The sequence below is a fragment of the Danio rerio genome, chromosome 8, assembly GCF_052040795.2.
Source record: "Danio rerio strain M-AB ecotype USA chromosome 8, GRCz13ab, whole genome shotgun sequence".
Taxonomy (NCBI): domain Eukaryota; kingdom Metazoa; phylum Chordata; class Actinopteri; order Cypriniformes; family Danionidae; genus Danio; species Danio rerio.
This window is the reverse complement of record NC_141028.1, coordinates 57,916,937-57,933,399: the sequence shown is the minus strand read 5'-3', so window position 1 is coordinate 57,933,399 and position 16,463 is coordinate 57,916,937. Positions and strand designations below refer to the sequence as shown.

The window sequence follows — 16,463 nt, the reverse complement described above, 5'->3', positions numbered from 1 at the left end:
AAATGAAAACTCTAAACCAAAACCAAAACTTCTGGATGCACTTGGCAGATCTTAAACAATCTTTTAATGAATAATATACATTTTTATAACTTAAGCATAAGCAGATGGACTGGACCAAAATGTTAAGCTACTTTGAACTTTGATTGTGGCGAATGCTCTACTGCTCTTGCGATTTGGTCAATGCAGGGAAAAAATGGCCTTTGTGTAGTGAATTGGAATTGTTAGTAATAATGCGCAGTTTCTGCATCCTGTATGCGGTGTTGACAGCTAGAGGGAGAGTGAAACCAGCATGCCTGGCAGTGTGGCACAGCATTACCCTTTCTTCAGATATTTTTCTCTTTTGGACGAAAATCGAAAATGCCATTATCATCCCATCATTTCTGCTATAAAACATGTGTGCACCAAGCATTTTGTACCTAGTACCTGCACCTTTTTTTGTACCACCTCAGGTTATGTTCCAAGCGAGTCAAACTGTTAGTAAAGCATCCGAGATTGATTTGCTCTGATACGTCCGAGGGAATCGTCACTACCAGCATCCTTGGATATTCCACCATTGGAGATGTGCCATACTGTGCAGCGAAAATATGGGCTTGAAACATATGTGAACAAGCTAGTTAATAATAACAATAATTCCTTATATTTCTGGAAACTCAAAGTGCTTTAAACATTTTTGGAGGAAATCTCTTCATCCACTATTTAAGGTCTTTAGAATTTGCTAGAAATCTACAGGCAGACCATTTAGATTTTTGCATAGGAAAGGAGGGCCAGTGCCTGTTCCATAAATGTGCTTTAAGAAATTTAACTTCTTTAAGTTCTTTAAATAATTTAACTAAGCGGGAAAAATCCCTGAGGTAAGGGATTTCATTAAGAGCATCACAACAAACTTCTCAACTCTCCCACTTGCCTAAGTGCCTTTACTAAGCATTTTAAAGTAGTTTGTGGCAACATATGGCAATGGGTGTCACGGTTGCTATAGTTACATAAATCGTAAGAAACCACGATCTGTGCCGTTTCCCTTGCCTTATCGAGTTGATCTGGACATTATGTTTGGAAGAACTATAAAACTGGGCTGGGATCATGTAGAGCACAGGTGTCAAACTCAGTTCCAAAAGGGCCGCAGCTCTTCACAGATTATTTCCAACCCTAATTAAACACACCTGATCAAACTAATTGAGTCCTTCAGGCTTGTTTGAAACCTACAGGTAAGTGTGTTGGAGCAGGGTTGGAACTAAACTGTGCAGGGCTTCGGCCCTCCAAGAATTGAGTTTGACACCCCTGATGTAGAGTCTTTTGAAGCTGAACTGAAACGGCAATGTCATTTGGATGCATTCCTCCACAGACGTGCTACACTATCTAAATGCTCTCTATATAAGTTTGTTAGTGAAATGATTTTATTAAATAATTTATCTATTTAAGACTTTACAATCCTGCAATCTTTTATCTAAAACATTTTTATTTGGTTGAGAATGCTTGCATTTTGACTGCCATTTGCTCCTTTAAAGGAGCTATTTCGGACCCTTAAATTTGTTAAAGGGCACATAGATTACCCCTTTTTTACGATTTAATATTAATATTATGGTTCTTTTGAGTGTGCCAGTTTAGGTTCAGTTCAACACACAGTTCAGATGTTTTTATTATAATGTGTTAAAAAGTGTCATGATGGGGGCGTGTACACAGTTTGCTGTTTAGGGGCGTGTTGCTTCAAAGTTTCGGCTTCCCGCCCAACGTAACAAGGGGGCGGAGCCAAGAGCTCCTACGCTCTGTATTTACAACAGACAGGCTGACAGAGAGAGAGAGAAAGAAGCTAAGCTTATGCTAGGATGAGCATTCAGCCGTAAGTTACATGTTGGACTAGGACACAGACCAAGCAGAGAGTACAAAATCATTTGTGTCTTTGTATAGTCTTGGTGTAAAAGTGCCGAGCGTGTAAACCAAGACTAATAATCACACACACTGAATTAACTTAAGCTCCGCCGCGTTCGCGCCGACAGAAACCCATGCAGCGCCAAGCCGCTGACCTGAAGCTCACTGCGTGCAGCCCGACAGAAACTCACGTAGCGCCAAGCCGCTGACCCGAAGCTCACTGCGCGCAGCCCGACAGAAACCCACGCAGCGCAGACCAGCTAACCCGAAGCTCACTGCGTGCAGCCCGACAGAAACCCACGCAGCGCAGACCAGCTAACCCGAAGCTCACTGTGTGCAGCACGACAGAAACCCACGCAGCGCAGACCAGCTAACCCGAAGCTCACTGCGTGCAGCCCGACAGAAACCCACGCAGCGCAGACCAGCTAACCCGAAGCTCACTGTGTGCAGCACGACAGAAACCCACGCAGCGCAGACCAGCTAACCCGAAGCTCACTGCGTGCAGCCCGACAGAAACCCACGCAGCGCAGACCAGCTAACCCGAAGCTCACTGTGTGCAGCACGACAGAAACCCACGCAGCGCAGACCAGCTAACCCGAAGCTCACTGCGTGCAGCCCGACAGAAACCCACGCAGCGCAGAGCCGCTGACCCGAAGCTCCACCGTGTACACGCCGACAGAATCCCACGCCCAGAACTCCGAAATGCACGGCGCCATGCAAAAGGTACAAGCAATAAAATTACAGCGATAATGTGTAGAATATTGATCTTGTGTTGAGCCCAATGAGCTTTTCATCAAAAAATAGAGCAAGGGTGTTCCTTTAGATATATCGCTTTGACTCACACGCTGAAAATGGCGGACGTGCAACAAGAAACTGAGGATATGATCGTGACGCAAGGCTGTCAATCAATATTGGTGGGCGGGGGGACCGCACTCCTACGTAAAGTTGCGGTCGGTCTGAAAACCGCTTCAATTGGTCCACCAATTTTTTGTTGTTAAATTGAAAAAAAGGACTGTGTGTGTTTACATCACCCCAAAATGACGGTCTATACACTATACCTACACACATGTCTGTCCAAACAGCTTGAAAAGTACATTTTTCACCATAGGTGCACTTTAAGGGGAAATTGTTACTAAGGACTTTGTAGCAATAGTTAAGGGAGCACTTAAACCATTAAGGGGAAATATGTAAAGGCAGCCCTAAATTCCTTAAAGTTGAGCCTTTTTGGTTTTTGTTCTTGCAACCCAAGATTTACTGAGAGTACCCTTAACCTTCAAACTAAAGGATTTCAAACTAAGGAAATTTTCCCAGCTCTGTTCTACTGGATCCAAAAGTTGCAAATGCTGGCTGGAAAGATAGTATAAAAGAGTATAAAATAGTACAAGATTATTCTATACAACTAAAATTCAATCAGTATTGTTGAATAAGGAAACTGAAATGCAAGTCATTATTTACTGAAAAATATTTACCAAAGTTCAGAGTTCACCAAACTTGAACTTTGTAAGGCAGCGAAACGCAAAACTTTTCTCATGAGCTTGCGTTTCCGCTCTGGCACATTCGTATGCGTATGAATGAAAGTCAATGAGGCCAAAGAGCAGTCTGACCATGCCAACCCGAAAGCTATAGGCAGATGAGTTTAATCAGGCTTTGAGTTAAACAGTGCAGAAAAATTGGATCTCAAGGGTCAGAGTTGCCCAGCTCGGTGCTATACTGCAGAATTGACAGGGTCAAAGCAGGGCAGGGTGATTTAATCGAGGCCATTTTCATGCGCATTTTGACAGTAAAACCAGTTCAGAAAACAGTTCAGATCAGGGGGTGTCCAAGCTCGGTCCGGGAGAGCCAGTGTTTTGCTGAATTTAGCTCCAACTTTCTTCAACACACCTGCCAGGAGGTTTCCAGTATATCTAGTCCCTGCTGAAAAATCCAGCTTAAACCAGCCTAGGCTAGTTGGCTGGTTTTAGCTGGTTGACCAGCCTGGTTTTAGAGGGGTTTTGGGGACTTCCCAAATTTCCAGCCTGGTCTTAGCTGGTCAGGCTGAAAAATAACCAGCTTAATCCAGCTAAAACCAGCTTGACCAGCCTGGTTTAAGCTGGACATAGCTGGTTTTGACTGGGCTCCCAGCCTGGCTATGCTGGTCAAGCTGGTTTTAGCTGGTCATCTTCCAGCCTGCCTAGCTAAGACCAGGCTGGAATAGGCTGAAAACCAGCCTGGAAATGGCCAAAAACCCTTTAAAACTAGCCTGGTCAAACAGCTTAAACCAGCCAACCAGCCTAGGTTGTTTGAGCAGGATTTTTCAGTAGGGGTAAGAGCTTGATTAGCTTGTTTGTTTAATTAGGTGTGTTTGATCAGGGTTGAATCTCTCAAATAGACCATCCCTCCAGGACTAAGTTTGGACATCCCCGTTTTAGATGGAGCAGAGTTTACTACACAGACTCATAGTACACTGATAATCTAGGCTAAAAAATGGTTTAAACTCGAATTCGGTTTAATCGGTCAACATCGAGACAAGCTTTCTGCGATAATGCCTCTCAGTTCGTCACTTCTCAATGAACTACTGCTGTAGTACATGTCACATGTGAAATTACAACATATAATAACATGATTTAGCACAAACTCACCTCTAAACTATAATGGAGTGTTTGAAATGGATCATTCTGAGAGATGATTCCACAGTTATGTGTTTATTAGTGATACTGAATCAAAGAAGTGCCCTCTGTCATTCAGAGGAGATTTACTACAAATCACACTGTGCTTCCTTGAGAAGATGCGCACGACATTCACAGAATAATTGCACAGTCCTAGGACAAAAGTTTACAACCAGGCTGTCTAGTCCTGTCTGGCTGCAGTCCTGGTTAAACCAACCTAAAGCTAGTAAAGGTGTTCAGGATCATATGAATAACTCAATCCCAAATTGTCTAATGGCCGCCATATGTATAGAGCAGGGGTCACCAATCTTGGTCCTGGAGGGCCGGTTTCCCTGCAGGGTTTAGCTCCAACTTGCCTCAACACACCTGCCTGGATGTTTCAAGTATACCTAGTAAGACCTTGATTAGCTTGTTCAGGTGTTTAATTAGGGTTGGAGCTAAAATCTGCAGGACACCGGCCCTCCAGGAACAAGTTTGGTGACCCCTGGTATAAAGAGTCCCATTCATCATTTCAGCTACCAGAACTGATGCGCATGACCACCACCTTTGCAGCCCCTATATACTCTCAATGCACACTTCAGCAAGCTTCTGCCCTGTAGTAAAAGTGGCACTACTGTAGTTTACGAAAGTGTGGACTCAAGCAAGACCTCAAGGGTTCAAGATGGGACTTGGCCAAATTTGTCAGACAGATGTGTTTAAGCTATACTCTGCAGAAGTCTAGCTCTGAAAGCAGAATTAGACACCTCTGATTTACAACATACATCTCAAAGTTGCAGTTACCATGGTATTTTACCTGGCCAGTGGGCGGCGAGCTCTGTTCACTGCCTCCAAGTCGGCGTAGCGCAGGTCAAGCTGGCAGCCCACCAAGATAACAGGAGCTCTGGGACAGAAATGCTTGATCTCGGGATACCACATCGTCCTTACATGGTGGAGTGAGTTTGGGTTTGCAATGGAGAAACACAACACCACCACATCAGACCTGTTAACAAACAAAGACAACTCAGTAATGTATAAAAAAAAAATTTGATTGCTGAGTCAACTTTTACATCAACAGGACAAGGACAAGCTTACAGCTCCGCAGAACTTTACATTTGTGGGAATTTTGCATACCATGCTGGTTATTGGAGGTACTCTACTGCTTAGTCTAGTATTTACATATTCACAAAATCTGTGACATAAAACAATAAGGAGAAAAGAAAACATTAAAACTGAAGAACAATAAACAATTTCCTAAGTAATTTTTAAGGGGTATCAATATATATCTGTAATACTTTAGTATAAGGACCAACTCTCACTTTTAATGAGCAGCTTATTACTTGCCTATCATAGATATATACACTAGATATCGCATAGGGACCCTGAGCATGCGTCAATAGCGCCGCCACATTGGTACAGTGCTCCCAGGACAAATGTCATTCAACCGCACTAGTCAAGACAGTGTTATTACGTGAAGATGCGGGACTTCAGCGCTGTCTGCAGGTGTAGTAATGAGCAAACAAAGAAAACAAAGCACAAAGGCAGAACATTTCATAGGTAAGATTAAGTTTTTTACGTTTTTGTATGTTCTGAACTTTTGTGCTAAACAGGTAACGTTATTGAGGATAACAGTCACTTACTGCATTCACCATAAGGCAAAGTAGCACCAGCTATAAACACTCGGCTTATGCTAGTTTTGTTGAAAAAAATCAGCAAACAATGCCAAAGAAATATGACAACGAGATGCTTCGGTGCCAGAAACTTGTATTATTGTCGGCTAGTGAACGAGTCGTTCATAACAGAGATTCATTCACAAACGAATCGCTCCCTCCTTCAGTATGAGAAGTGAAAGCAGGAGAGGAGCTGTGTTTCAGGACATGATTAGATTAAATTTAACAGGGAGGGTGGATAGTCCATTTCTGTACACACAAACACAAGCTTTTTGTCAGGAATGCCCGTGCGATCACTGATCCATCAATGTAGAAAAGTGATGTAAAATTATAATTTTCGTAATTAGAAAAAAAAAATTTGCATACTATCATCCAGGAAAACTCCCGATCATAGATATATGTGTATATGTGGATATATCTGGCTTTGGATGGCCACAGTCCTCCACTGTACCTTGGTCCCGCATTCATTTCAAAGGAGCGCTACCCTGTTTCAAAATGGCGGCTCAATTGACGCATTCCTTCTAATAGACAACAATAGGGTAGGCGACATCTAATGTATATATCTATGCTTGCCTATAAGCATAATATTGGCTGTATATTAGTAATCAATAAGTGCATATTCTGCATGATCTTATTCTGCATCCTAATTAACTCTAACCCTAAATACTATCTCAATAACTATTAATTAGCAGCAATAAGACTGGTTACTCACTGAAGCAAAGCAGGGCTGAGTACCTGGATGGGAGACCACATGGGAAAACTAGGCTGCTTTTGGAAGTGGTGTCAGTGAGGCCAGCAGGGGGCGCTCAACATGTGGTTTGTGTGAGTTCTAATGCCCCAGTTAAGTGAAGAGGACACCGTACTGTTAGTGGGCGCCGTCTTTCGGATGAGACGTTACACCGAGGTCCTGACTTTCTGTGGTCATTAAAATCCCATGGCACTTCTTGTAAAGAATAAGGGTGGAAGCCGGGTTTCCTAGCCGAATTCCCTCTATTGGCTCTTACCCATCATGGCCTCCCAATCATCCCTATCCACCAAATTGGCTGTATCACCATCTCTCCACTCCACCTATAGCATCTATAGTCCATATTCTGCATGATCTTATTCTGCGTCCCCAATCATAAACCCAACTCCTATCTCAATAACTATTAATGAGATTCTGAGTTTTTAAAGCTAAAACTCACCTGTTAATAGCAAGAATTGTAACCTCAAATGAAGTGTGACAAATATATTTGATCTAGTATGAAGTAGAGTAATAATAATCCATGTTGACCTGCCGTACGCAAATCTGCGGTCCTTGTGATGGTCCCCAAAGGTGTCCCAGAGACGTAAAGACACACTGACATCATCCACCACATCCCTGGATCTTTCCAGAACCTGTCCGGAGAGACACACCTATCACATGCATGGAGATTTACCCCAGAAACTGCGTCCAGCACATTTTCAATCAGATTATTGATTCATCACATGCCTTTTCATCAACTTTTCTTTTATATAAGATCTCTGAATGAACAAGAAAATGATATCAGACACTCCTCACCTCCTGGCAGACTCTGTACTGATCTATTGCCCAGACTGTGGGCACATGTGTGGCAAGTAGTTGGTACTGTGTAAGAGTTGCATTGCAGGCCCGGGCGCAGATTAACCGCGTCTTTCCAACTGCATTGTCCCCAACCACCACACACTTGATAGTCTCGACATTTGGCCTCTCATAGTCCATGTCAGAATCCATAAAACGGTGCCTTTTACACAAAAACACAAAAAAACTTTAGTTGATGCAAATAAATGAGTCAACTTAGCAATTTAATACACCAACATAGGCTCATTCTGAAAAAGTAGCCCTGTATACATTTCTGGAGATCGCGAATTATGTAGCCAAAGCTACGTATGGCTGAATGTCATCAATAAAGCAAGCGTTATGGGGCGGTATGACACCATTCCTTTTTTCGCTTACCAGCTAGCTGCTTACCTCCATATAGACGTTTTTTCACTGTTACCAGTTTGTCCGGTAGCTCGACATGTATGTCGGAGGACTTGAGATGCAGAGCGGAGTTGACCGAGACAACAGGGTTTGAGTCTGGCGAGGAATCATTCCAGAAAGCAAGTAAAACAAAAGCTGAATAATAAAATAAAGAAGTAAATAACATGGTAAAAATGTTGCAAAATCTGATAGCATGGTAAAAATCAAGGGGCTTTACTTTTATTGGATTTGGTTTGACAACACTATCGGTTGGGTTTAGGGAAGGAGGAGGGTGGGGGAATCGGTTGGTCGGTTAGTCAGTCAGTCAGTCAGTCAGTCAAACAGTCAGTCGACAGCGAATGGCTCGGGAGATCAATTTGAGATGTGAAAAAGCGTACACAGCGACCTCTGGTGAATTCGCAAACAAAACAAATACTGCAAAAAAACGTAGCTCCTGGGACGTATTTTGCTCCCTCCAGAAATGTGTATTGAGTTACAAAATCAGAATGAGCCTGGGTTGCAATATACACTGTAAAAAAGTGATATTTCTATAACAAATGTTTTATGTACTTTAACATATTTTAATAAATGAATACATTTAACTTCATATTTTTAGTCAGTTTGACTAATGTAAGTGGAGATAAATGCACTACATATAAATCTCAACGCCGCATAGACAACAGAAATTAAACTCGACAACGACTTAAATCAAAGCCAAACAGGATATTTTAGCTTTAATACAAAATGTAACACTTTAAGACTAATAAACATTATACATATCAGAGCACAACACATTCTAAAGAAATGACACAATATTTTATGCATACCATATATTGAGACAAAATTCTGACTCAATTCATTGTTTCTCAAGCATGTTCATTCATTGATTCGTTTTCCTTCGGCTTAGTCAACCGCCAACTATTCTATAGGTTTTACACAGCTAATGCCCTTCCAGCTGCAACCCAGTTGAGGGAAACTCCCATAAACTCTTGCATTCACACACACATGCACACACACTTATGTTGGACTCTGGCAGGCCTGCTATTTGTCATCAATTCTGTTCATAATTTTTATGGACAGAATTTCAAGGCGCAGCCTTGGGCTGGAAGGTGTCCGGTTTGGGGACCACAGGATTTCATATCTGTTATTCGCAGACGATGTTCCGTTGGCTTCATCGAACATGGTCCTTCAGCATGCACTGGGCCAGTTTGCTGCCTAGTGTGACATGGCTGGGATGAGAATCAGCACCTCAAGTCCATGGTGCTCCATGGCCATGGTGCTCCACGGGAAAAAGGTGGTTTACCATGTCCAGGTTGGAGGAAAGTCCTTACCCCAGGTGGAGGTCTTGAAGTATCTTGGATTTATGTTCACTAGTGAGTGATTGGTGCAGTAATGTGGTCAATGTACTAGTCCGTTGTGGTAAAGAAGGAGCTGAGCCGAAAGGCAAAGCTCTCTATTTACCGGTCAATCTACAAACCTACTCTCACCTATGGTCATGAGCTTTGGTTCCTGACCGAAAGGACAAGATCTTGAATACAAGCAGCCAAAATGAGTTTCCTTCGCAGGGTGGGTGGGCGCACCCTTTTAAATAAGGTGAGGAGCTCTGTCACCCTGGAGGAGCTGAGTAAAGCCGATGCTTCCCAATATCGAGAGAAGTCAGCTGAGTTGGCTCTAGCATCTGTTTCGAATGCCTCCTGGACGCCTACCTAGGGAGGTGTTCCAGGCATGTCCCCCGGGAGAAGGCCTCGAGGAAGACCCAGGACATGCTGGAGGGACTATGTCTCTTGGCTGTCCTGAGAACGCCTCAGGATCCCCCTGGAGGACCTGAAGGAAGTGTCTGGGAAGAGGGAAATCTGGGGTTCTCTCCCAAGACTGCTGCCCCCACGACCCGGCCCCGGAAAATTGGTAGTGAATGAATGAATGAATGAATGAATGAATGAATGAATGAATGATGCCACAGCTGTCATGAGAAAATTCTCAGGCACATATCTTAACTTCCTTCAGTGGAATGTGTGAAAGTGATCTCTGTAAAAACCTGGCACTCCAAACAGTCCTGATTCAGCATGTTGAGCAATCAGAGACTGGCAACATGTGAAATCAATAAAATGAACTACACTTCTATTGTATCCACTGCTCTTCTGTACTGACGCCAGTGGCATCTAATGTGGCCTTTAAACTAATTGCCCCATTCACTTGACTGCACTGAGAGCCCCTGCTCTCTTAAGTGGCCTTCAATTCAACTGTGCAGTCATTTTTCGTCCATTTTCAACTTCCGGAAAACTGCATTATACACCTTCATGAACTCAAATAAGCATAAGTGCTTCAAAAAGCATCACATAAAGTGAATTTGGAGGGGGTTATAGCAGTGTTATTTTAAGTTTCATCTTCCACAAAAAAAAGAATGTAATACGTTTGAATGCGGCTAGAAAAATGTATATTTTTATGTGTGTATGTTTGTAATACAATGAAGTTAAAAAGTAATATAGCAATTCCATGCAAATGTCAACCAAAATAGCAAAACCCTTTTTAGGTTTCTTTTCTACCCTAAAAATACACAAAAATGTCTCAGTTAATGTTTTCAACCAATTATATTTGATTTACCAAAGTCACACTAGTGGCAACTTCACATCTGTCACATCCATAACACAGAGGTATCACATCCATAACCAAGCTTTTCCCTCATAAATCCAAAATAAAATAAAATCAATCATTTCTGTTCTACAGAGAGCCAGCTATTATCCTTTTGACTTTCACAGAATTGCAACAAAGTATGTTGTTAACTGTGAACTCCTATACATTTTCAGTCACATTGTTAACACGATTATTTTCCTCATTTAAAGTGTTAAAATGTTTACAGATTGATATTTTTCTGATCCCATAACTCATAACCCATAACAAATACTTTCTGATCTGTTTTGAGTTTTTACTGCAAATGTCACATCCATAATGCTGGAATTGCTCAATACAAGTTTAAATGTAGCTAGGGGGAAATAATACATCATATTTTTATGTGTGTGTGTGTGTGTGTATGCGTGCGAGCGTTAGAATTCTTAAACTATATCGTAACTTCCTGTAAGTGATAGGATATTTGATTAAGCCCATGTCGTCAAAGAATAATAATAGTAATACATATATATATATATATATATATATATATATAAATCTGTTTTTGAAATAAACAAAGAAAGCAGAAGTCAATAATTAATTTGAATTAAATTGAATTAATTGAATTTTAAATTAAATATTTTAAGCCTATGTCGTCAGAGAATAATAATGATAATAAAAACTAAGCGTTATCAGCTGGTGAATCACAAAAACACAAGAACAGATGGGGTAAGATATGACCATTGTTATTTTCCCCCCAGATATATACCTCTGTAGCAGATGTGTTTCATTGATTTGTAAGTGCAAAGAAGAACACAGTTCACAAATAAACTGAAAACATTTCGCTGTAATCGCTGCATTGGTAACATTTTATTTTTGTATTTGTGTCACAGATACAAAATGGATTTTCAAGCATTTGAATTAGGATGTTAATATATATTATTAGTAGTACACGGAATACTTAAAATCATGTTGATATGAGTATATGTGTTTCTATGGAGACATGTTAATAGAAAGGCTGTCAATCAATTTGGTGGGTGGGTAAACTGCACTCCTACATCACGTTGCGGTTGGCATCAAAATGGGAGGGATTTGGATCCTATTTTAACGTCAGGAAATTAAAAAAAATATTGGGTTTATATTAACCCAATATGACTGATGATGATTTTGATCATATGTGCCCTTTAAAAGAAGCTATAATGTGCTAATGGGTAAAATGAATCTTATTTAACAACTAAAATAATCTTGTTGTGTGGTTTAAAATAAAAATATTGTATTTAGCCCACTGGCACATTATTTGACTGGTTTAACTGAAAGAGTTAAATTCTGTAAATGAAACAATTATGCTTTTTGATTTTAGCGTTTTAAGTCAAGAAACATTACTGCAAACTACTTTATTCCTCATAAAATCAAATGGTCAGTGTAGGTCTCTACAGTATTATTTAGTATACAGCATCAATCCATGCAGCCTGCCCATAATTAATGATCGCGATAATGGCCATGCCATATAATCACTATGCTTTAGTCATGAGTCTGCATATAATCAATATGTAGTCATTATGGATTTATTAATCCAACACTAAGTGTTAACAGATAAAGTCATCAAGTTACACTGAAATCACGTGACTGAAATATTGATTCGGTCACGAGCATTTAATCAAAAATCCACTAGGCTAGCTTCAGCTTCATCACAGCGAACATGCAAAGCAGAATTCTCGCATAAATTAAACCACTATTGTATAGGCTACACACATGTAGGATTATTCAATCGAACACATAAAATATAAGGTTATATAATAAACATAACTGGAGTATTTTTACCTCGTGTCTTGAAAATGGAGGTGGCTAAGCAGCAGTCTTGGTTTCCAAGGAAACGGGACCGACTACTGTTCCTCTAGGCTACTGGACAGCAATACGAATGCAGTTATAATATTTCATATTCTGAAAACACTGCACTGACGAGAAATGTAAACAACTGGAATAGCAAGACCGAGTAAAATGTCCGATTATACCAAAATGTCATGAATGAGCACCTTTAAGCTCCGTTCGAAAACCGTCAGTGTCCCAAAGCCCATCGCACTCAAAACTAAAAACGTTACGCCATCTAGCAAACATAGCCTATGTCCTAATGATTTGAGCCCTACTTGAATGATTTAAAGGTAATAATTGTATAATGTCTAACTTCCACGCCTATACTTATACATTTATCCTCATTTTTAGTCATAAAATATTCCATTAGAATATAATAAGCTAAAGTAAAAATAGGTAACGTTGGGATAAATGAAAAATATGGAAATATCAGAAAATTAGTGTGATTAATTAATAAAGTCTATACAAATTATAATATCCTATATTTCACCTTATAATCGAAATGATTTTAAGAAAACATGAGTGTGTGGTGGACAAACTGGCTACCTGAAACCACTAACACAAATTACATAATTTGTTTTTGAACACTCGAACGAAGCTATTCCCGTTTACAATCACTAGTCTGAGGGATGAACCACCAATTTATACAGCCATTAAATCGGAATTTATTTGATATCTATGACTAAGAGGATAAAATCGATTTGGTAAACTGTGGTGTGGCTGTATCTGCACTTTCTGAATGAAATAAAGTCTGCTCATTCACTGCCTCAGCCTTACTACTGGCTATTACGTAACTGCAGATGTCTCCTTGAGAAAATAACACTCTACATGTCGTCTTTATAAATAACAGCGACTTTATATCTTCATGAAGCAGTAAAGCAGTAAGTAAATAGAGCCACACACACACACACATACACACGCACAGGCTGCGGCTGCTCTTACCGCATCACAGGGAAGTGCTGCATCGGCTCGGCCGATTTGGGGAAGCGACAGAACAAATGCATCGGATGTGGCTGGAGGCTGAGGTAAACTGGGACTAAACTTCATTTTCGGATCAAGAAGATACGGCTTAGTATCGCTGCCGCCAACCAACCCTTTTACGTGAGAAATGTGTATGTGGTTCGCCATCGGATGTAACGCTGGCTGTCAGGCAGCGGCGCCGGACAGACTGATGCTGCCTCAGTTTACCGTAGCAGCTCTACAATACAGGCACAGCAACCAAGCACTGCCCATTCACTGCACACAGACACACACACTCAGGAGTACTGCCCATTCACTGAATAACAAAATAACAACACACTCTGAAAATATATTGGATTTATTAATTTTTTTATTTAATTCATTTTTGTTTTACCACGTTTCTTCCACAATGAATATAGCATATGATTCTTTAATTATTATTACACGTAATGTGTATCATTGCAAAGGTTAATCTGTGCTCTGGACATTTACATATTTTATGACCTATTTTGTGCCATGCAAGGTCTTTTTATAATAAGCCAGTACCCTGATTTATGTCCTATTGCTAGGACCAGACGGAATCTGCGGACGTTTTTTGCTATTTCTGCGGGAATTTTGGTAAAAATTTGCAGATTTCTGCGGAATTATTTTTGGGATATCCAGTGGAGTATCATAACTAATACCTTAATATATTAAATAAAAAGTAATAAATTACTGAATAAAAACTGAATAAATTCAGATTTACACATTTACTCAAGTAAATAAACAGAAGTAATGATGGGCTGAAAATCTGCGGAATCCTGCGGAAAATCTGCGGAAATCTGTGGAATTCTGCGCGCGCAGACCTATTGCTTCACATGCTTCACATGCTTTTAATTGTAGTGCAGGCTACAAATCCTGTTGCACATATGCTTGCAAATGTTTTAAAAATATATATTTGTGATATTTCAATTGCCTATTATTAATCTAAATGTTGGCAAAAATAAATATTAAAAAGATAACAGGGTTTTGTAAAGTGCGTAAAAGCTGATACACCAGGTCGCTATGAATTGCAGTTCAATCATAGGAATTATAATACATATAGGCTGTGTGTGTGTGAATATACCCCTGTGTGCTACCACTGTAAGTTACCGTATTGTTTTCTGTTTTCTTACTATTTCTATCTCATTTTGTACTGTTGTTTAAATGTTTTAATTTCTGTACTATGAAAGAAAATAAAGGATGACAACAAAAAGCTGAATTCGAATTTAAAACGACAGTTCACACGAAAAACAAAAATAAGTTTTAAACCTTTATGTGTTTCTTTCTTCGGTTTCTGTTTCTATTTTGAAAAAATGGCCTTTCATAATAGGAAAATGATATGAAAGTACCCTCAACCAGCATTCCTCAAAATAACCTATTTTGTTTTTTCACAGAAGAACGAAACTCTTTGCCTGTTGTGACCTTGATCATCTCTTCTTCAGTCTCTTCCACCGTTTATTATTTTTAACATAACCAAGGAATTTCCAGAGATGTTTATTCAGGTTTATATCAGGACTCTGGGCTGCCATTTCATTATTTGAATGTTCTCAGCTTCAAGATGCTGATTTATCTGATTTGATGTACTTGGAGTTGACGGTCCTGCATGAAAATTGATTACAGATTGGGTGATGAATGCTGGGAAGGAACCACTGAAGCTCTTTCCCATCTGACCCATCAGTCCATTAGTTCTAGCTGCAAAGTTGTACTGATTGATCATTAAAATTCTCTACATAATCACCACAAAATGTTCATCCAGGTTTATATCAGGACTCTGGACTGCCATTTCATTATTTGAATGTTTCCTGATTGAGTGAGTGAATCCTTTGATTATACACATTTAGTTCCTGTTTTTAATCAGACAGTTTTTTTCTTTATTTCTTGTTAGTGCCAACTGGAAAAACATTTGAGCAATAACACTTTGGAATTTTATCTTCAGCTTTGACCGTTTATGAATCTGGGCTCGCCACAGCGGAATGAACCGCCAACTCATCTAACGTATGTTTCACGCAGCAAATGCCCTTCCAGCTGCAACCCTTCACTGGGAAACATCCATACATACTCCCCCACACACACCACGGATAATTTAGCCTACCCAATTCTCCTATACCACATATTTTTGGACTTGTTGGGGAAACCAGCAAACTCCACACAGAAATGTCAACTGACCCAGCCGGGGCTTAAACCAGCAACCTTCTAGCTGTGAGGCGATCGTGCTATCCACTGGGCCACCGTGCTGCCCCCATGAATAATCTTGTAAAGCTTTTATTAATTACAGTTCAACATGAACTAATGCATTAATAAAATCCAAAGTTGTGCTTCTTAACATTAGTTAATGCACCATGAATTATTATGAATTATTTAACTTAAATAACATTGACTGATGTTAACAACATAGGCTAATTCTGAAAAGGTACCCCTACTTATGTACATTTCTGGAGATTACGAATTATGTAGCTGTAACCCTGCCGGTCCTACATCACCCATCACGCCCCGAGCTGGGATTGATCCGGCGACCTTCCGCATGGGAGTCAGATGCTTTAAAAACCATGGCCTCTGTTGCTAGAGCACCTTTAGAAGTCAGAGGAGTGAGATTTACCTGCACAGCACTGCACTAGCTGGCCTCTGTTACATAGCCAGAAGTACGTATGGCAGCATTTCGCCTTTAAAACGAAAACTACGAGGCACTATGACACCTATCCTTTTAGTGCTTACCATCTGACTGCTTACCTTCATGTGGACAGCTTTTCTTATGTTAGCAGTTTGTCCTGTAGCTCGCCGTGTACGTCGGCGGACTTGAGATGCAGAGAGGGGTTGATCACAATGACAGGGTTTAAGTCCGGCGAAGAACAGTTCCAGAAAGCAGGTAAGACAAAAACAAAAGCTAAAAAAATAAAT

At 40.4% G+C, this 16,463-nt stretch overlaps 1 protein-coding gene and 1 long non-coding RNA gene across 19 annotated transcripts in view; one reads left to right on the top strand and one right to left on the bottom strand.

Annotated features, from left to right (window-relative positions):
- Window positions 1-16,463, bottom strand: part of rhobtb2a (Rho related BTB domain containing 2a) — a 294,371-nt gene that overhangs the window by 19,285 nt on the left and 258,623 nt on the right. For 4 of the 18 annotated variants that reach the window (XR_015498434.1, XM_087265430.1, XM_087265431.1 and 1 more), the window contains exons 8-10: window positions 7,695-7,896; window positions 7,428-7,531; window positions 5,302-5,487 (exon numbers count right to left, since the gene is read on the bottom strand). Coding sequence is in view for 11 of the 18 variants with exons in the window: in XM_087265430.1 (XP_087121556.1) it covers window positions 5,302-5,487; window positions 7,428-7,531; window positions 7,695-7,896 (492 nt within the window). In the remaining 7 variants the exon portion in view is untranslated. Of the gene's footprint in view, window positions 1-5,301; window positions 5,488-7,427; window positions 7,550-7,694; window positions 7,897-8,123; window positions 8,271-12,539; window positions 12,807-13,529; window positions 13,765-16,463 lie in introns of those variants that run through there. The other 14 variants (XR_015498438.1, XM_087265437.1, XR_015498432.1 and 11 more) reach the window with 9 other exon arrangements.
- Window positions 343-4,666, top strand: LOC147842886 (uncharacterized). Its single transcript, XR_015498565.1, has 3 exons — window positions 343-1,079; window positions 1,285-1,459; window positions 2,972-4,666. It is a non-coding gene; the product is annotated as an uncharacterized LOC147842886 (long non-coding RNA).